Below are 21,472 nucleotides of genomic sequence, written 5' to 3'. Positions count from 1 at the left end.
GTTTTGAAATTAAAAAAACACATTATCAGAATTAAATAATGTTACGACAAACAAACAAACATTTTATTTAAAATCAAATTATAATTATGTGAAAAAAATAACATGTCAAACATGCATCGAAGGATACCATAAGGGTATAAAACCCCCTAAACAAACATGGTACCATGTCAAACACTCATGGTTCAAGATACCAAAAGAGTACCTGAATCCCCAAAACAAACATGGTACATGTTCTTACCAAGATAAACTCAGATAAAGTACTTATCTCGTAAAATTGTTCTTCATTCTTCTCCTTAAAGGCTAGAATGAATCTTCTCAACTCCTCATTTTGAAATAGTATTAATACTTGCAAAAAACACTCTGATGATCAAGTTATTCAGATGTCCTATATATATCTCATTTTTTTTTCTTGTATATAATGTGTACCCCTCTTCCATATTAGTTGCATTTGTCCATTTTCTTTTGCTTTGTAGTTGTAACAATTACCATGTGTGTTCAATTAATATGTTGACACATAAACTCGGTATATGAATTCAACATACCACCTTGGTGATATAAATGCTCGATTATTTTATGTCATCGACGTGACAATAATATAAAATAAGTGATCGAGTTTACGTTATCCAATGAGGTTTTGGCATAAGTGCATGGCCGAGTTTACATTATTAGTGAGGTTGGTACATAAACCTCCCAAGCTCTAAACTATAGTATAGTGAAAGAGGTTGTCACAAATATAATCAAGTAATGGGCTTCGTCGTTACATATAATGCTTACATGTATATATAGATGTTCATTATAATTTAATAAGAATAAAACAAAACCGGTTGGAATACCAAGGGATGTAATAACTTAGTGCGAGTCATTTGCCCTCCACTTTTCATTTATGACATCTATTCATTTTTGAACGTTAATTTTTTGGGATGTCTTTTCATTTCTCGACTTTTCACAATAATGGGATTTTATATTGGCGGCTCGTCATCAATAGGTGTGCCAATTCCAACCCTTTAAATATGTAAGAGTGTCATTATCATTCTCCCACACTGTCTCACAATTTCTTTTTGCTCCTTATTTCACCATTCCCTTTGTCCCTCTATTTCGTTGTCCTTCCTTTTGAAATTTGAAAAGCTTCCGTTGCCTCACCTATTCCCTTTTTCAAGGTACTACAATGTTTTTCTTCTACATATTTTTCAACTTAGATAATTTCATTCACAATACATGGAAGGCAACAAGGGTTTTTCATCTCACATTCACTCTAATTAAGTCAGACTATCATCTCTTAAGAAATTAAGTAAGGGGAAAAAGTTGAGTTGTCTGACAATGTTGTTGCTGTTAATAGCAAAAAATGAAAGAAAGGGGAAAATAATAAAAAGGATTCTCACTCATCGATTGTCATACCTGGGTTTGAGTGGGTTAGAGGTGATGTGGGGAAATACAAGAGTAGATATAGAACTCTTCCCGATATAACATTACTTTGTAAGAAAATATCAATTTGCTCTCCATCTGTGTTGAAAGACATTGTCAACATCCCTGTAGATGTTGTTTTCTTGTTGAAATTGAACTACCTCTTCCTAGAAATCCACCAACAATGGTATTAATTATGCCACGAAGATTGTTTTTGTCATTGTTTATGTTCTCCAGTTGTTATTCTGCATTATTGGAGGTTTGACGCTCGTCATGTTGTCGATCTTATCGAGTTTGATGATTTTGGTTACGCTTGTGACCTTTATCTCGTCCACGTTAGCTCCATGATGTGAATGGTTATGTTAGATGTATTGACCAAGTTGTCCGACTTGAATAAGCTCTTCTATGCGATCATTAAGAGTCCAACATATTCTTCAGTCATGTGACCATAATTTCTATGGTAACGATAATGTTTACTCTCATCCTCATTTGTTGGATAATGCCTCGATGGGGGCAAAGAAATTAGATCTACATGGTTAGCTTCTTTTAGGATGTTAACATGAGGAGCATTTAGCGAGGTGTAAAAATCATACCTTGGACCTCGTGTTGGACAAGGTCTTTTGAATTTCATCTCGTTAACAACCTTCAACTTTTCCTTGCTACTTGTTTCACTTTTCTTAGAAGTACTTCCTCAAACTTTATTTCTAAATTCAACATGTTCTTCCATCTGGATATAACTAGCAGCATGTGCACCAAGTTCATCCATGTTGTTTGATTGTCTCCAACACAAATTGTCAATGAAAGGTTCTGGTTTAAGGGCCATGAACATGGAATGTAAGGCTACCTCAGGATTATGATTACGAATTTTCATAGAAACACTAGCAAAGCATGTCTCAACAACTCATCTTCTCTTTGTCGCAAGTTTGAAAGAGTAGCAGAGGTGATGTGATGGGGCCTACTAATGGCATACTATATCGTAAAACATCGAACAAGAGTATCAAAGTTGTAGGCAACTGAGTGTACCAACTTAACGCGACTCCTTTTAGTGACGTTGGAAATACACAACACATGATGGCATCTTCATTTGTATAAATGTTTATTTGAGTAACATAAGCATTTATATGCTCATCAGGATCTAAAGTGCCATCATATCGTTCAATGCTTAACGTTTTCCATCTTATAGGGATTGGGATTTCCACGATCCTATCTACAAAAGGGTGACATTTGGTGGCATGATGGTTGTGCCGGCTATGACAATGGGTAGTTGAATGTTCAGACCAATGTGTTTGCTTGGTTTCCTATTCAAATCGGTAAGTGTGATCAGGAGAAGAATGATAGTCTTCTTCCCCAGTAGGTATATGGCTACCTTCATTTTGAGGTTGTTGATGTTGTTGTCATAGTTGATCCTTGATAACTTCATTCTCAACACTTAATGTTTGGAGATCAATGTCATGTTGACAAGGCATTGCTTCTATGTTTTGTTGTCACATTGTTTCAATTTGGTCCACGAACCATCTCAATGCTACATTATCTTCCATGGTAGATGTCTCTTGATGTATGGCTCCTATTGCACTTCTAGTATGGATTTGCGTTGAAACCATATGTGGCTAAAGGAGATTTACTTCAACCGTGTGATCGGGAGAAGAATGATACTCTTCTTCCCTAGTAGGTATATAGATGCCTTCATTTTGAGGTTGTTGATGTTTTTGTCATAGTTGATCCTTGATAACTTCATTCTCAACACATAATGTTTGGAGATCAATGTCATGTTGACAAGGCACTGCTTCTATGTTTTGTTGTCACATTGCTTCAATTTGGTCCACGAACCATCTCAATGCTACATTATCTTCCATGGTAGATGTCTCTTGATGTATGGCTCCTATTGCACTTCTAGTATGTTTTGTTGTCACATTGCTTCAATTTGGTCCACGAACCATCTCAATGCTACATTATCTTCCATGGTAGATGTCTATTGATGTATGGCTCCTATTGCACTTCTAGTATGGCTTTGCGTTGAAACCATATGTGGCTAAAGGAGATTTACTTCAACCGCACTGTGGGCGCCAAAATGTTCTTACCAAGATAAGCACAGATGAAGTATGTCTTAAAAAGTCCCACATCGCTTAGAAGTCAAGGTTGATGGTAGTTTATAAACACCCTTCGTTAACCCACCAAGGCATTTTTTCAAGGACAAAATCGTGACGGCCCAACAGGGCCAAAGCAGACAATACCTCGGATGTAGTAACCCTAATGATGACAGCGGACTTACTATCAAAACATTGGCACTAGAAGGAAGGCTTAGGCCACTCTTGCCCCTGATTCTCGATTGAGGGACTTGTTCCGATATGCCTAAAAAAGTCTCATATCGTTTTGGAGTCGAAACTAAGGATAATTTATAAACTCCCTCCCTCCTTAACCCACCGAGACACCTTTTCAACTACAAAATCGTGACAGTTTAACGAGCGTCAAAGCGAACAATATCTCAGATACAATGACCTTAATGATGACAACGAACTTACAGTCGAAATAATAGCTAAGAAATTTCCCTAAATGTAATCAAAACTTCCGTTGAAATCTTCTCAATTACGCAACCAAATCATTCCCTTAATAAGAAGTAACTAAAAATATTAATATGGACTAATTTAATTAAAATTAAAAACTTTTTTAAAATAGTAATTTTTTTAAAATATTAAAGAATCAGTTACAGGTTGACTGGATTGTTTCTAAAACCAGTAAAAACCTATTTTTTTTTAAAAGTAATTGGACAAACACATAATAATATAATGTTTATTTTACTAAAAAAATCTTTACAAACAGGCCCAAGTGATCCGAGTAAAATAAAAATTCAAAAGTTGTCTCAAGTAATTAATGCTAATCAAAAGAAAATATTTAATTTTTTTGTTTGAAAAATATGTACATGTTAATTAAAATAATTTTAATACGTGATTGAGATTTCAAAAAATAAAAAAATACTAAAGAAATTAATTTGAGGATATTTTTTTATCTGAATTTGAAGATATGAATACTCGAAGTTCGAAAAAAAATGAAAAAATTAACTTACGAAAAAAAACTTAAAAGTTAATAAGCATTTACGAATTTTCAAAAAATATATAAAAAAAATACATTAAACAATAACAAAACTAGTTCATGAAGAAAAATAATATAGAATTATTATCATATAAAATTAAAGTATTTAGCGATATTAATAAAATCTCAATCAAGAATAGAGAGAAATGATAAGTGTTTGATTTGTGTGGTAACTTTAAATAAAATTAGAATCTTATATATGAAAAAAAAAGCGTAATTAGAAAGAGAAATTTCATTTAAAAATAGTCAATTAAATTATCTTACAAAGATTAATTATAGACAAAATTAATTCGTATCAATAACACGATGACCAAGAAATTAAGAATATAAAATAAAAATAAACATAACATTTATATATTTAAGTATTTAATCATAGTAACTTTTCCTTCTATAATTAATATAGCATTGAAGGTACTTTAACACAGGTGTAGACGTGGGGTTCTCTACATCACTAATTATACCTACAACCTACCTAATTCAAACTAATGCTTCAGCCAACTTTACGTGTAACACTTTCTATCATTTAAAACCGTGCAAAATTAACCATAGGCCACATTCAGAGTTGTAGAGAAGGTAGAAGTTCTAAGCTTGCAATGGCCAAAGATTATGGAGAGGTTAAGTTTTTTGGTACGGTTGGAAGCCCCTTTGCTAAGAGGGTGCAGATTGCCCTAGACCTGAAGGGAGTGCAATACACTTACTTTGAAGAAGATCTTAGGAACAAGAGTGAACTTCTTCTGAAATACAACCCTATTCACAAGAAGGTGCCTGTGCTTGTCCACAAAGGAAGACCCTTGGCTGAGTCCCTTGTGATCCTTGAATACATTGATGAGATATGGGGGAGCAACCACCCCTTGTTGCCTCAACAACCCTATGATAAAGCCTTGGCTCGCTTCTGGTCAAGGTTCATTGATGACAAAGTAAGTCATATATAACTGTTTTCTTTTAATTTTTTTTTACAGGAATATGTTAAATTATATGTTTGTATAGGGTAAATATATATATATTTTTTATTTTATTTGTGTTTCTGGTCAAGTGTGGTTGTAAGAAAAAAACAAAACTACTCTTTAGTTTATAGTATATAGTACTTAGCTTAAATTTTGATTTTGTGGTTTGAGCATCTCCGAAAGCAATTAAGTTTCGTAACCTGCTTTGGCTACAATATATCATTCTAGGTTGCCCCATTGGAATAAAGGTTCACATGCAGAAGCTTATTTAAGCTATGATTAGTTTACCATAAGAGGACACTCCTTGAAGAATTACTAAAGTAAAAATAAATAAGTAAGACTAAATATATATTTTTAATTTTCTTAATTTAGAATAGATTTATTTCTAATCTTTTAAATTTAAAATGAATTTTTGTAATCATGTAATATGAAAAGAAGAAATATCTTTTCGGTCCTTTATAATCACCAAAAACATCACTATTAAGAACAAATTGAATATAATGTTTTTATAAATAAAAATACTAGTAAGTGAATTATGTGTGAGAAATTGAGTAATAAATAAGTTTTGTTTGATAAATTAACAAAATATTTTATCACAAGGACTAATTAAGTAAGTTTTTCTTAATTATATAAATTAAAAATTAATTTTAAATATAAGAAATTAAAAACAAATTATTTACCTCATGAAAAAAAATTAAAAATATATTTAAATCGATACTAATTAAATTATGAAGTTTAACCACCAATTTATTTACTTTGCAAGTACTTTGATTTGTGCTAATTGTTATCTACATTTTCAGAACATACCACAAAATTTCTCACTTAAGTGCATATATCCATCAATCATCATGAACATTTAACATGAATCTTCAACATTTTTCTCTCAATCTAGTGCCTGCCAGCAATATTAAAGGCCGCATTTACTGCAAACAAGGAAGAACGTGAGAAGGGCAGTGAGGAATCACTGGAGGCTCTTGAGTACCTAGAGAATGAACTGAAAGACAAGTTCTTTGGTGGAGAGAGTATTGGCCTTGTGGACATAGCCGCAAGCTATTTAGCTTTTTGGCTCCCTGCGATCGAAGAGGCTGTGGGGTTGAAGTTGCTGACTTCTGACAAGTTCCCAAAGCTTCATAAATGGGGTCAAGAATTCACCAACCACCCTGTTGTGAAAAAGACCCTGCCCCAAAGGGAGAAAGTTGTGGGCTTCTTCAAAGCTCGATATGCATCCATCATTGCTGCTTCCAAATAGACCAATTGTGAGTGTGATAGAGGCTCATGATTGGGGAAAAATTTATTGCGTAATATTAAATCTTGAAGAGAGTCGGAGACTTCTTCACGAATAAGCAGATCTAGGTTAGTTGAATGAGTAAGACAGGTGAGTTATAATAAACACTCTAGTACCAAATTTCATTCTGTTAAATAAAAAATTACATATCTACAAGCTGGAATATAGTGTAAAATTGTAGTGTTTGTGCATTTTGTCTTCCTTTGGATATTTGAATAAAATTAACGGAGAGATTATTTAAATTTTTTTATCTAATTAATTTTTTATATTAAAATTTATTTATAAATTAAAAATTATTAAAGATTTAATTTCAATAACTTTAATTTTTGGTATCAACCGATCTACTTATGTATAATGTTATTAAAGTGGGCTTTACCCGGTGAGCCAACTTGGGCCACTAAGGGTTCAAGTTGGATTGGGTTGAAAAAAAATTAAAAATTTTATGGGTCAATTTTGAACCCAGCTCAGTAACAACCTGAGTTAAACCTTTGGTGAGCCAGGTTGGCTCACCAACCCGTGATTAAAAAAAGAATACAATAATTATTAGGTCATGGTGCAGTTCAGCATGAGATAGAGTCTGTATTTCATCCTTTGTAGTTTGCAATTTTCACTTTCAGGTTTCAGCCCAATGTTTAGATAAGTTACAGATGAGATAGGGTTTCAACTTTCTTCTGAATTTCATAGCCCCTCACGCCTCACTACAGTGCAACGAACCCCTCATCCACAAGCCAGAGCCACCCTCACGCTCACTCACTACACCATGTCATCGCTCGCGTGGTCGCACCTCCCGCTCACACTTAAGGCACGACGACACGTGCCACCACACCACAACTCGTGTCATGAACCACCTCGCGCCATGCACCACCATGCGTGCACCGCTGTGTGCCGCGAGTTACCGTTCGTGTCACCACCCTGGGCCACCTCGCACCGCACGTGTTGTTTGGGGCTACCCACCACCGTTGTCCTAGCACCACTGATGACACCAAGCATAAGTTGTGTCACACTACTAGAAAATTGCAAAATAGCGACAGAAATTTATCAGTCGTTATTTAGCGACTGATTTAGCAATCGATTATGAATAATCAAAATAGCGACCGATATAGCGACCAAAATAATTCGTCGCTAGAAAATTAGTCGCTATTTCGGTCGCTAAATAAGAAGTTTTGATTTTTATAGCGACGGAATTAAATTTAGTCGCTAAATATTAGTTAAAATTAGCGACGAAATTCTATTCAATCGCTAGATATTAGTTAAAATTAGCGACAAAATTGAATTTGGTCGCTAAATATTAGTTAAAATTAGCGACGAAATTGAAATTGGTCACTAAATTAGAAATTTTGATTTTTTTAGCGGCAGAATTGAATTCGGTCGCTAAATAATTTTTTTTTTGATTTTTTTAGCAACAGAATTAAATTTGGTTGCTAAATATTAGTTAAAATTAGTGACGGAATTGGATTCGGTCGCTAAATTAGAAATTTTGATTTTTTTTAGCGACGGAATTTAATTCGGTAGCTAAATATTAGTTAAATTTAGCGACCGAATTGAATTCGGTCGCTAAATCAGAAAGTTTGATTTTTTTAGCGACGGAATTAAATTCGGTGCTAAATATTAGTTAAAATTAGCGAAAAAATTGAATTCAGTCGCTAAATCAGAAATTTTGATTTTTTTAGCAATAGAATTAAATTCGATTGCTAAATAGTAGTTATAATTAGCGATAAAATTCTATTTGATCGCTAAATATTAGTTAAAATTAGCAACGAAATTCTATTCGGTCGCTAAATATTAGTTAAAATTAGCGATAAAATTCTATTTGGTCGCCATATAAAATTTTTTTATAAATTGCTTAAAAGTGATGATAATATTGTTGTTGAGTATCAATCCTATTTTCTTTTTTGTAAGAGAAAAACAGTAATTTATAATAAAAAAATATTTATATGCACTCCTACATAATTAATATCAATAATTATTTATGTGAAAAAATATTTAGAGATTTTTTTTATGATTGAATTTTGATGCATTTTTTTAATTAGAGTATATGAATTTTTTAAAATTTCTTATTTATTTTGATCCATATTTATAATATATATTTCTAACTTATGATAACTTTATTTTTAAATAAATTTTTATTTTTAAATTTTATTGATAGAAGAGATGTGATATCTTAGGGAAAAAAAGAATTATAACATCCTCTCTTTTTCTAATAGGAAGAGTACAAATGTATTTTCTTAACTATTAGTATTTCTTTATTGTTGTGTGATAAAATTGATTATTTTAAATTATTTTAAATTATTTTAAATTATTTAACTAGAATCTTATTAATAATTTACTATATAATTTTAATATTTTTGTATAACTAATATCTGATTTTAAACTTGATATGAAAATATTATGATATAACTAGATAAGATTTTAAATTAGTATTTTATTAATGGTTGATAATTAGAAAATAAAATAAGGATAAATACATTTTTTAAATTTTATATCTTAGATTTAAGATGAATAAATATATTAAGTTAATTAATAATTTATTTAAAATGTTAAAATTTAATTTATAAAAATAATATTTTAAAAGAGAAGGGTTATAATAACATCAGTGTAACTTTTACTAAGTATTACATCGCTCAATAACTTTATATTAAATGTGAATTTTATAAATTCAACTGCTAGATTGAAAGTTTACTCTTAGATCATATATACAAAATTTTATATGAATTCAAGATGATTTGATACTTCATTCTTATAAAACAAAATTGACGTAATACATACATTTCAAATAAAATAATATGAGCACTTTGATTACTTTTAAATTGTTCAGTTTTAACAAAAATTGATATAAGCATATAAAGTGAAATGAATCACTAGTGCAAAAAAGGGCTATTACGTCACCCAATTTACGTCGCAAACTCGAAAGCCCGACGTTGTAAAAATGCAGTGGCAGTTTCGTAAATATGGGGAGACTAATTTACGTCGGACAAAGGGGGGTCCGACGTAAATTAGGCAATTAACGTTGGAGGTTCCACTATCGACGTAAATTTACATCAGAGACCCCTTGTCCGACGTAAATTTACGTCGGACCACCCCCATCCGACGTAAATATTCCGCTAAATTGGCCAACATTTCATTTTTCATTCCCGCGCTCCCAGTGTTTACAAAAACTATTACCTCTTCTCTGATTCTCTAAGTCTCCCAGTGCGTTTGGTTCTACATTGGACGTTTCTAGGTCTCTAAGTGTCTGCACATTACTCGTTTGAGGTTAGTTTCTTGTCTACGCAAATTTTTTGTTTATTTTCTGGTATTTGTTCCTCTGGAATGGGCCGTTCTGCAAGCAGTACGGGCTGTTCTGCTTAAATTTATTGTTTTGTAAATTGTTGATCTGGAACGGCCCGTACTGATTTTAGTACGGGCTGTTCCAGATGCATTAAAGATGGATCTTTTAGGCATTAACCTTTAGTTTACCATCGTATTAGTAGAAATATTTATGAATTTTATCCGAAATTACTATCAGTTTTTTAGGTTTGTAGCTTAGGTTAGAAAAATTATGAATAACTGAGTCAATAGTTAATTTATGTTAATATATAGATAATGAATCAAAGTTGGATGAATGCAAGTCGCATTAGTTAAGAGTACAGAAATGGAGTTGAAGAGTTCTTGGAATTTGCAAGAGAAAATGGGAAACCCATCAAAGGGGCATATTATTGTCCATGTGTTCGTTGTTTGAATCAGATACGTCAAAAAGTTGGAGAAATGCGTGATCACCTGTTTATATATGGTATTGTGAAGAGTTATACAGTATGGACATGGCACGGAGAAATATTAGACATTCCAACAGTGTCAACAACTGAAAATTTTGAAGGGATGGACGATAACTTAGAAGAGATGATACGTGATGTTGGTGAAGAAAATTTTGAAAGAGCACATGTGTATGATACCTTAAAGTCTGATTTTGAGCAACCATTGTACCCAGGATGCAGTATGTTTACAAGATTATCAGCAACTTTAAGATTGTTTAGTTTAAAAGCAAGAAATGGCTGGACTGATAAAAGTTTCACAGAATTGTTGGAGTTGTTGAAGGAGATGCTTCCAGAAGATAACACGTTACCTAATCGCAACTATGAGGCAAAAAAGATATTATGTCCAATGGGTTTGGAGTATAAGAAGATACACGCGTGCCCTAATGATTGCGTATTGTATACAAATGATTTTGCTACACTGAAAGTGTGTCCAACATGTGGATTGTCGCGGTTCAAAAAGAAAACTGATGGAAGTAGTGGTGATGAAGAAATAGAGGGTCCCCCTGTTAAGGTCTTATGGTATTTGCCAATAATACCTATGTTTAAAAGATTGTTTGCCATTAAAGAGGATGCAAAAAACCTCACATGGCATGAAAATGGTAGAAAATGTGATAATTTTCTTCGACATCCAGCTGATTCTCCGCAATGGAAGAGGATTGATGAAACATTTCCAGAATTTGGTGCAGAGTCAAGAAACTTGAGAATTGGTCTAGCTACAGATGGCATGAATCCTTATGGGAACTTAAGTAGTAAACACAGTTCATGGCCAGTTTTGTTGGTCATTTACAATTTGCCTCCTTGGCTATGCATGAAGAGAAAATATATTATGTTTTCTATGATGATATCAGGACCCCGACAACCAGGAAATGACATAGATGTGTATCTTAGTCCATTGATTGATGACTTGAAAATGTTGTGAAAGGCAAGAGTGGAGGTCTTTGATGCATATCGTGAAGAAAAATTTATCATGCGTGCAATGTTATTTTGCACAATAAATGATTTTCCAGCATATGGTAACTTGAGTGGGTATAGTGTGAAGAAAACACAAGTTATACCCAATTGAAACATGGGCAAAAGACTGCGTACACTAGGCATCGTAAGTTTCTTGTTCGTAGTCATCCATACCGTAGATTGAAGAAAACATTCAATGGATGTCAGGAGGATGAAATTGCCTCGACACCGCGCAATGGTGAAGAAGTATATCAGCGAGTGAAGAACATTAACATTGTGTTCGGAAAGACGCAAAAGAAGTCAACTGAGAAAAATATCTAGAAGAAACGATCAATATTATTTAATCTTCCTTATTGGTGCAAGCTAGATGTTAGACACTGCATAGATGTGATGCATGTGGAGAAAAATGTTTGTGATAGTGTAATTGGGACATTGCTAAACATCAAAGGAAAGACTAAAGATGGAGTGAAAGCATGACAAGATTTGGTGGATATGGGTATACGTTCTGAGTTACATCTTCAGTCTATTGGAAGACGCACTTACTTGCCTCCAGCTTGTCATACTCTATCAAAAAAAGAAAAAAAAAGCTTTTGTGAGTGCTTACGTAGTGTGAAAGTTCCACAAAGGTACTCCTCAAATGTTAAGAGTTTGGTGTCTATGCAAGATTTGAAGTTAATTGGTTTAAAGTCTCACGATTGTCATGTCTTAATGCAACAACTTTTGCTTGTGGCTATTAGTAACATTTTACCATCTTCTGTTAGAATTGCTATTACTCGATTGTGTTTATTCTTCAATGCCATTTGCAACAAAGTAATTGACCCTGTAAAGTTAGATGAGTTAGAAAATGAAGCAATCATAATCTTGTGTCAATTGGAAATGTATTTTCCACCTTCATTTTTTGATATCATGGTGCATTTGATAGTTTATTTGGTTAGGGAGATTCAATTGTGTGGCCCGGTTTATCTTAGATAGATGTACCCTGTTGAGAGATACATGAAGATCTTAAAAGGATATGTCAAGAATCAATACCGCCCAGAAGCCTCTATTGTGGAGAGGTACATTGCAGAAGAAGCCATTGAGTTTTGTTCAGGGTACATGTCGAAATCAGAACCAATAGGAATTCCCAAGACTCGACATGATGGGAAATAATTTGGTAAGGGTACTCGAAGTTTAAAGATTAGAACTGTGAGTCGAACAGAAGTTGACCAAGCACATTTGTACATATTGAACAACACTGATGAAGTAATTCCATACATATCTGAACACATAGATGAAATCATGATAGCACACCCCCGGATGAATGAGAAATGGGTATTGAATGAACATAACAAGAGTTTCATAGCTTGGTTCAAGAAAAAGGTTTATGGTGAGGTTAATGCTTCTGATACACTTTTGAGACTTGCACGTGGGCCTAACAACGATGTCATTATATTTGGTGGGTATGACATTAACAAATATTATTTCTATTCAAAGACAGAAGATGACAAAAGTAGAGTACAAAATAGTGGGGTTACAATTCAGGCTGAGGCTGTGCACTTTGCTAGTTCAAAAGATAAAAATCCCATTACAGCATCCATGAGTTATTTCGGAGTCATACAAGACATGGAAAATTGATTATGTTACGTTTAGAGTGCCTGTGTTCAAGTGTAAATGGGTTGATGGCAATACGGATGTGCGGATAGATGATTTAGGATTTACTTTGGTTGATTTGAATAAGGTCGGTTATAAGGATGAACCTGTTATTATGGAAAATCAAGCAAGACAATTTTTTTATGTCAGGGATCCATGTAATGAGAAATGGTCAATGGTCCTCAAAGGAAGAACCATGCATGGAACTCACGAAGATGAGTCTCTAGATATGCATGAGACACCGTCTTTCTCAACCAGATCATTTGGTCCTATTGCGGACAATGAAGTGGACGAAATACATGCTATTCAAAGTGATCATGATGAAGGAATATGGGAAAACATTCCAACCTAATAGGTTTCTGTTTGTGTATTATTTGTTTTTTTTATTAGTTATTTTGTTGCTATATTGTTATTATCTTATTTACTTTATTTGTCTATTCAGTTAATTCATTGTTTTAATAATGAGAGTTTAATTTTTTCAGGATTATGGATGATTCTGGGTCTGGCAGTGGAAGGAGGGAAGGTAGATCTGTCACCCGATTGTCTGGGTTGACAGTTGGACGCATTGCCAAGGAGAGGACACCAGTTGAGGTGGATTCTCGTTCTGGCAAGATATCAAGCCCAAATGCTGCGAAGTTTAAGAGCTATTTGGGAGTCCTAGCTCGACGACATGTTTCTATTATCATTCCATCATGGGATGATGTTCAGGAGGCTGACAAGAACCTAATGTGGCAGGATATTCAGGTATATACTTTCACATCCCTTCAATATTATATAACTTAAATACATTATTTATTATTTATTGTTATTTTCATAGCAAAATTTTGACATCCCCAACACTGAGGTCATGAGGAGGAAGATATTATCTGCCCTTGCCACCAGGTGGAGAGACTTCAAGACTTTCTTGACACGGGAGTATGTATTTGGAGAGCGACAAAATGAGACTCCCTGTCTAAAGTACCAGATCACTGATGAGGAGTGGATGCAATTTCGTGCCACTCGATTGGACCCTTCTTGGCAGGTTAGTTGTTGATAACTCTTACATTGACACAAATGCTTAAGGTATATTTTAATTAATCTCATTTTCTTTTTTGTATTATTGCAGGCCAAAAGAATAGCTGCCCAAGAACGACAGAGCAAGAATGATGCACCCCATCTATTGTCAAGAGAGGGATATGAAAGATAAAAAAGGAAATGAAGAAGGCTAGGGCAGAGGCAACAGGGGTTGAGTCTGCGGACCGTGTGGAGTCACCTCCCCGCCATGAGATGTGGATAGCAGCCCAGACAAAATCAGATGGGCAAATGACTTTTGAGTCTGCAAGGGTCGTTGCTGATAAAATAGTAAGTAAAAATATACAAACTAAGACTCTTCATTTCAACTCATTTAATTCATAAGTGTAGTTTAGGGTATACTTATTGTTAATATGTTGCAGGAGGGTTTAGTTGAGCAGAGCACCCAGGGCTCATTTGTTTCCCATGGTCGGGATGATATCCTCACAACGGCCATAGGAAGGCCAGAGCACGCAGGCTGTGTGCATGGTGTTAGTGGTTCTTGGAGCCACCGAGATTTCTTTGGTGCACGATCATCGAGGAGCACTGTTGACTCTTGCAGTCAAGAGGCTATGCAGAGAATGGAGATGCAGTTTGAAGAGAAATTGAAGAACATTCGAGAAGAGTTTGAATAGAAGTTTGAACTTTTGGCTCGTTCTCAACAATAGACTGCAGTTGCTCATGATGGTGTTCGAGTCAGCACTAAAGGGAGTTGTGCTGCTCCAGATCCCTTACCGGAACAGACTCACACTAATGTACCAAACCAGTGTGAGTTATATGTTGAGGATGACCCCCTACGGTTAGTGGCTATTGGCTGAGTATTTGAGGGTGGCTCAACCATCCATGGTGTCCCTCTACAGCCAGACTGGACACGGGTTGTGGTTGACCAAGTTCAAGATACTGCTGCTCTAGTGCCTTTGCCCAATACAGAGGTTCAACTAGTGGGGCAGGCAACCGGCACATTCTTAGCTTGGCCAAAACGTTTGGTCATGCCGCTTTCAGCACGGGCAAAGGTAATTATATCAATCGTGGTAAGGAGGTCATGAGAGAACCTCATGTTGATCATGCTAATATCGCAGAAGCTGAGGATGATCCCATATATAAGCTTCTAACCATATTACCACGATTAAAGAAGAAGCCAATTCAATTGCAGTGGGACATTAGAGTTTTTGGAGTTGATAGCTCTGATGTTCCACTATACATATCCATGCCTGATGCATTAGAGATTGTTGGGGGAAACTCCATGTTAAATATATCTATCATAAAATTGTGGGCCATGTAAGTCATATTTTCTTTTATGAGTCTAAATTTACAATAATTACATTTAACTTATAATAATTATTTGTGTTAGGTACATGGACAAATTGAGTGTGGAGCAAGGACAAGCACAAGTATATGGATTTATTGAGCCTCAATTTGTAACATCCCAGTTTTCAAAATGGTTATTATTACTATTATTATTATTATTATTATTTAGTCATAATTTGGTGATTATATTTTACTTCAATTGTAGCTAATTCATACTCCATTTATGCTTAATTGTAGGCTTTAGAAAGATATGTGTATTATTGGGCTTAATTAGATAGTTGTGATTTTCTTTGTTAAAACCGTTTTTCGCTGGGCTGATTGGCAAGCCTCGGTGTTTAGGGCATAACTTGGGCTGTGATGGTCCAAATGATGCAAAATTGGTGTCAATGGAAATCTAAGCGAAATACGCACAACGTTTACAGAAATAGCCATTTGCAAAATCGGTCGTTTAGGAGGTCAAAATTGGAGTTTGATTGATACAATTGTTTCTCGCTGGACTGATTGGCAAGCCTCGGTTTGTGGGGTATAACTTGGTCGGTGGTTGTTCAAATGATACAAACTTGGTGGCTATGGAAAGATAAGAGAAAATCCTACAACTTTCGTGAAGGAAATATTTTCAGATTCGGCTGTCTATAAGGTCCAAATCAGTAGCTAAAGTCGGTGAGGAAAAGAACATGGCACCAACTCCATTAATTCATCCCACCAACTTTAATAATTCATCTCACTAATTCATTCCACTTAGTTTTGTCTAAGATTTTTTCATTATTTTCCATTTTTTTAATGTGTCTTGAAGGCTATAAATAGCCCTTCACTTCTCCATTGCAAACCATCCCTCAATTCTCATTCTCTCTTCTCTTATACTCTCTTCTTCTCCTCTTCTTCTCTTTGAAGACCTAGAGGAATCCATAGGAGGTGGTTCTATCCTAGTAGAAGGAGCCTAGAGGAGGAAGCTCTTCTTTAGTTTCAGCGCTTGTCATCCAGGTAAGGGGGGGAGTGAGAAACCTCGCTCTAGGTGTGGGATTGTATGCTGGGTAGTGGGATTGGCTCCCAATCCTGTGTTTGTTGTATGTCATATTGTTTGTATGTTCTAATTGCTTGGTTAATATACGTGTATGAATAGAAACTATGTTGAGACTATGATTGTGAAAGTTGTGAATATGATGTGATAATGTGAATGTGATGATATGATATGATGATAATATGATATGATGTGATGATGAAATATGATGATGTGAAATGACCATGAGATAATATGAAATATGATTGAGACATGAGATATGAAATGTGATAATATGTTAATGAGATATGAAATGACCATGGAAAGTGATAAAGTAATATGAGAATGTATAGAGTCTTGTTTGACATGCATCATATGCATACAATACTCCAGGTGTGCCGCTGAGGCCGCATACCCACGACTAACAAGGTGTACCTTTGGGTCACCCACGATATGATAACCAGGTGTACCTTTAGGTCACCCACGATATGATAACCAGGTGTACCTTTGGGTCACCCACGATATGATAACCAGGTGTACCTTTGGGTCACCCACGATATGATAACCAGGTGTACCTTAGGGTTACCCACGATGATATGAGAATCTTCCGTATGGCGCCACATGCATGCATTTGTGAGTCTAGTCAAGAAAACCATTGCATGATATATGTGCAAATATGAGATATTGTTATTTTACGTATGTATTGTTTGTGTTTGGCTATCTAGTATATATTCCTACACTGTGAGCCGAGTGAGATGTTTTCTCACTCCCTTTTTCTTTGTGTTGTTTTTCTTTAACCGTTATACAGGTGATTATCAGCATGAGGCTGAGGATGTTGGTGGTGAAGCTTAGGCTTCTTTATGGGCTATGCTCTGATAGGACATGTGACATCGGAGTATAGATAAGATTAGATTAGGTTGTTAATGTCATTTTAAATTACTTTGAAAACTTTGAGATTTATTTCTTTGTAATTTCCGCTGATTATGTTTGTTAAAAATGTGATACTCTGTAAACATGTTTGATTATTAAAGTTATATTATTTAAATTTATTGATTTATGATATGCGGGGTAGAGGGTGTCACATTTAGTGGTATCAGAGCAGGCCGATCCAATCGGCCGTGAGTTATGAGTCTACTATGCTTGTTTGGTAGATTAATAATGTGATGAGATGATTGATGTGCTAATGTGATGATTAATTATGTTCTTATTTATTTATTTGTATGCATTGTATTCTCAGGATTTGTCTGATAGACATGATATAATTTGATGATGCTATTTTTGATTGATCTTTTCATAATTGCTTATTTGTTTGATACTTTTTGCTTACGTAAGAAGTAGTGGTTGAGTAGTATCACTCGTATGGTGAGCTTATGTACCAATAGTACGGACAAAGCCTTGATAATCAACTAGAAATTATTGAGACCTTAGATTTGGATGATTTTTCAAGAGTTTACGGTTAATGGAATTTAGGAATCTATAGTAGTAAGCAATTGAATCAAAGGTGGTTGTATCTGAGAATTGGAGTTTTGATATTTTGATGAGAGATTGGAATGTTCCTTGAGTATTGGTACGTGCATGTTAACTTTTATGGTTTAGGTAGTATGTGAATTTTATTTTCTAAGTCCTTTGTGAGCTGTTTTGGTCTAAGATTGTAATGGAAAGCTTGAATATGAGTTTAAGGTGGAAAGGAGTGAGTTTGGAATGGTTAAGGTATTTTGTGAAATGTTAGTACACTAATGCTATATGATATGGGGATTATTTTCGTTGAAATTTTGTTGTGTCAGTATGAGTATCTTAGTGACAGAATTAGATTTTGTGGTCATCATGAGAGTTGTGGCTTTTGATATTATCTTTCCAATAGAACTGTAATAAGATAAAACGGAGGTCTAAAACCTTAGTTATCACGGCTTTGGTTATCAGAAGTTTAGAGCTGAATATACTTGAAGTGATTTTGAAATTTTAAGGTGATCTTTTTGAAATCTTATGTCTTCATAAGAGTTGTAGCTTATTCATTTAGCTTTCGTTTGAGATAGGTTTGAGATCATTTGGATGAGTATAACTTTGTGTGTCAGGTAGATATATGCTATCATGATGTTTTTGAGATTTTAGGCATAACAAGGATAAAAATGGATTTGATGATGTTTTGAGGTCTGGTCACTGAAAGGTTGATTCAAATGATATGATTGGTTCATGGTGATAAATTCATACATATTTAGGGATGATATATGTGAAGGAGGTATTCTAATATGAATTGATATGCAAGTATGTGACCTTATGGATCAATTAGTGGATATTTGTGTGTTAATGAGAGGTTTTGACCTTAGGATGTGATACCATCATATTAGAGTTAAGTGTGAAGATATATCTAAGATAAACTTAGCTAGATTATGATTTTGATTGTATGAGGTGAGTAATTTCTTGCGAAGGTATAACATAGAGCTATCTAAGGTAGAAGTTGTGCTTAAGTGAGAGATACCTAATTCAATTAGTAAAATTAAGAGTTTTCTTAGGATAATTTATAGGAGATTTATTAAGTAAATGTCTAAGGTAGCAGTTAGAGGTTTAGGCTACTCTCATTTCACTCACCTCTACTACAGGAATCTCTTTTGCTTTCTTTTCCTCTAGCTACTAAGATGTTTCAGTTCACTAAGTTGTCGTTTGCCTACCCATGAATTCAACAGTAGTTTGAAAGGCTAACCCATATCAGGAATTTCTGGACCTATGTTTATTTTTAAGTACCCAAAACATTTTATCGCCTACTTCTCTAGGTCGCTTACTATTACCTTTGACTGGATTGACTAAGAAATAGTTGCCTTTGTGTGGGATAACAAAGGAGAAGGTAGTTTTCAAACTCTTAAGGAAAGATTGGTTAATGTTAATACTACTAGATTTTAGCAAGACTTTTGTGGTATATAGTTATGCTTCTAAAGATAGGTTCGGGAAGAGTGTTGTGGCAAGAAGAAAGGTAGTAGCTTATGATTCTAGGCAATTGAAAATTCTTGAGAGGAATTACTTTACCCATGACTTTGAGTTAGCAGTTTTAATATGTATACTAAGATTTGAAAACACTACATATATGATTCTAAGATTGAGGTATTTAGCGATCATAAGAGTTTTAAATACCTATTGACCAGAGGAAATAGTTAAAAGTCCTTAAGGAATAAGATCTTGATATTATTAAGTTATGTGGCCAAAACCATTATGGTAACCGATGCTCTGAGTATGAGACCTTTATATTTACCTTTTTTTTTCCTGATTAGAAAGATAGATCTTTTAGCTCAACTTAGAGATTTAAGTTTTTCTGATAAGGTTATTCTTAGTAGTGTAAGACAAAATTTAAATTGAGTAACGAAAGGATTGATTAGATGATTTATTTGGTATGAGGTTATAGGATAAGGAGGTGGATAAGAATTTGACTTGGGTATAGCTAGAATGGTGAAATTAGAAATCTGGTATATGTATCTAGTGAACCTATGCTTAAGTGCTTAATCTTTGGAGAAGGTCGTAGAAATAAAGCTATTATTCTAGCAGATACCTTGAGTAGGATGATCTTTCACCTACCATATTTGACGATTTAAGGGTTGTATTTGATTAAAGAACTTAGCGACTTAAGCGTGATGTGTGAGCTCACCCTTAGGAGCATTGAATTTAGTATGTTGAAAATGACTAATGAATTAATGGACGAGATTAGAGAAGCTTAGGAGTTAGATTCTTTCTTAGTGAACCAAGTGGAGAAGATTGGTAGAGGTATAAATAGCCCTTTATGAGTAGAAGTTGATGGTATTTTGGGGTTCAATGATAGGATCTATAGCCTAGTAATCTTGAATTTAGGAAGATGATCTTAAAGGGAGTTTTAAGAGCTACTAAGGTGCATCAGAGTGGCGCAGCGGAAGCGTGGTGGCCTTAAGTAAAGAGAGGAATAGAGGATATTATGTACTTATATTTAGTATGGTATAAGTATGAGACAGAACATCAGAAGCCTTTTAGGACTTTTGTAGCCTTTAGATGTTCCTGTTTGGAAGTGAAATAATATGTCTAGACTCTGTTGTGGATTTTCCAAGGAAATTTAAGAAGAATCTTGAACGAGTCATAGTCAAACCTCTTCGTTTCAAAAATTCGAGGACGAATTTCTTAAAAGGGGGGAAGTATTGTAACATCCCAGTTTTCAAAATGGTTATTATTACTATTATTATTATTATTATTATTATTTAGTCATAATTTGGTGATTATATTTTACTTCAATTGTAGCTAATTCATACTCCATTTATGCTTAATTGTAGGCTTTAGAAAGATATGTGTATTATTGGGCTTAATTAGATAGTTGTGATTTTCTTTGTTAAAACCGTTTTTCGCTGGGCTGATTGGCAAGCCTCGGTGTTTAGGGCATAACTTGGTCTGTGATGGTCCAAATGATGCAAAATTGGTGTCAATGGAAATCTAAGAGAAAAACGCACAACGTTTACAGAAATAGCCATTTGCAAAATCGGTCGTTTAGGAGGTCAAAATTGGAGTTTGATTGATACAATTGTTTCTCGCTGGACTGATTGGCAAGCCTCGGTTTGTGGGGTATAACTTGGTCGGTGGTTGTTCAAATGATACAAACTTGGTGGCTATGGAAAGATAAGAGAAAATCCTACAACTTTCGTGAAGGAAATATTTTCAGATTCGGCTGTCTATAAGGTCCAAATCAGTAGCTAAAGTCGGTGAGGAAAAGAACATGGCACCAACTCCATTAATTCATCCCACCAACTTTAATAATTCATCTCACTAATTCATTCCACTTAGTTTTGTCTAAGATTTTTTCATTATTTTCCATTTTTTTAATGTGTCTTGAAGGCTATAAATAGCCCTTCACTTCTCCATTGCAAACCATCCCTCAATTCTCATTCTCTCTTCTCTTATACTCTCTTCTTCTCCTCTTCTTCTCTTTGAAGACCTAGAGGAATCCATAGGAGGTGGTTCTATCCTAGTAGAAGGAGCCTAGAGGAGGAAGCTCTTCTTTAGTTTCAGCGCTTGTCATCCAGGTAAA

General features: G+C 34.5%; 2 protein-coding genes across 4 annotated transcripts in view; both read left to right on the top strand.

Moving 5' to 3' along the window:
• Positions 1–21,472, top strand: part of LOC145955564 (uncharacterized) — an 82,883-nt gene that overhangs the window by 59,466 nt on the left and 1,945 nt on the right. The window contains exons 1-2 of one of the 3 annotated variants that reach the window (XM_083070481.1): positions 15,858–16,427; positions 17,252–21,467. The gene's annotated coding sequence lies outside the window, so the exon portion shown is untranslated. Of the gene's footprint in view, positions 1–15,857; positions 16,428–17,251; positions 21,468–21,472 lie in introns of those variants that run through there. The other 2 variants (XM_083070479.1, XM_083070480.1) reach the window with 2 other exon arrangements.
• LOC109808069 (putative glutathione S-transferase) lies at positions 5,015–6,972 on the top strand. The gene is made up of 2 exons (XM_020370890.3): positions 5,015–5,405; positions 6,325–6,972. Exons 1-2 carry the CDS (start codon positions 5,082–5,084, stop codon positions 6,679–6,681), a joined length of 681 nt encoding a protein of 226 aa, XP_020226479.1. The 5' UTR covers positions 5,015–5,081; the 3' UTR covers positions 6,682–6,972.

The sequence above is a fragment of the Cajanus cajan genome, chromosome 3, assembly GCF_000230855.2.
Source record: "Cajanus cajan strain Asha chromosome 3, NIPB_CcT2T_4, whole genome shotgun sequence".
Taxonomy (NCBI): Eukaryota; Viridiplantae; Streptophyta; class Magnoliopsida; order Fabales; family Fabaceae; genus Cajanus; species Cajanus cajan.
The sequence above is the reverse complement of the archived record's forward strand: the minus strand, read 5'-3'. Positions and strand labels throughout refer to the sequence as shown.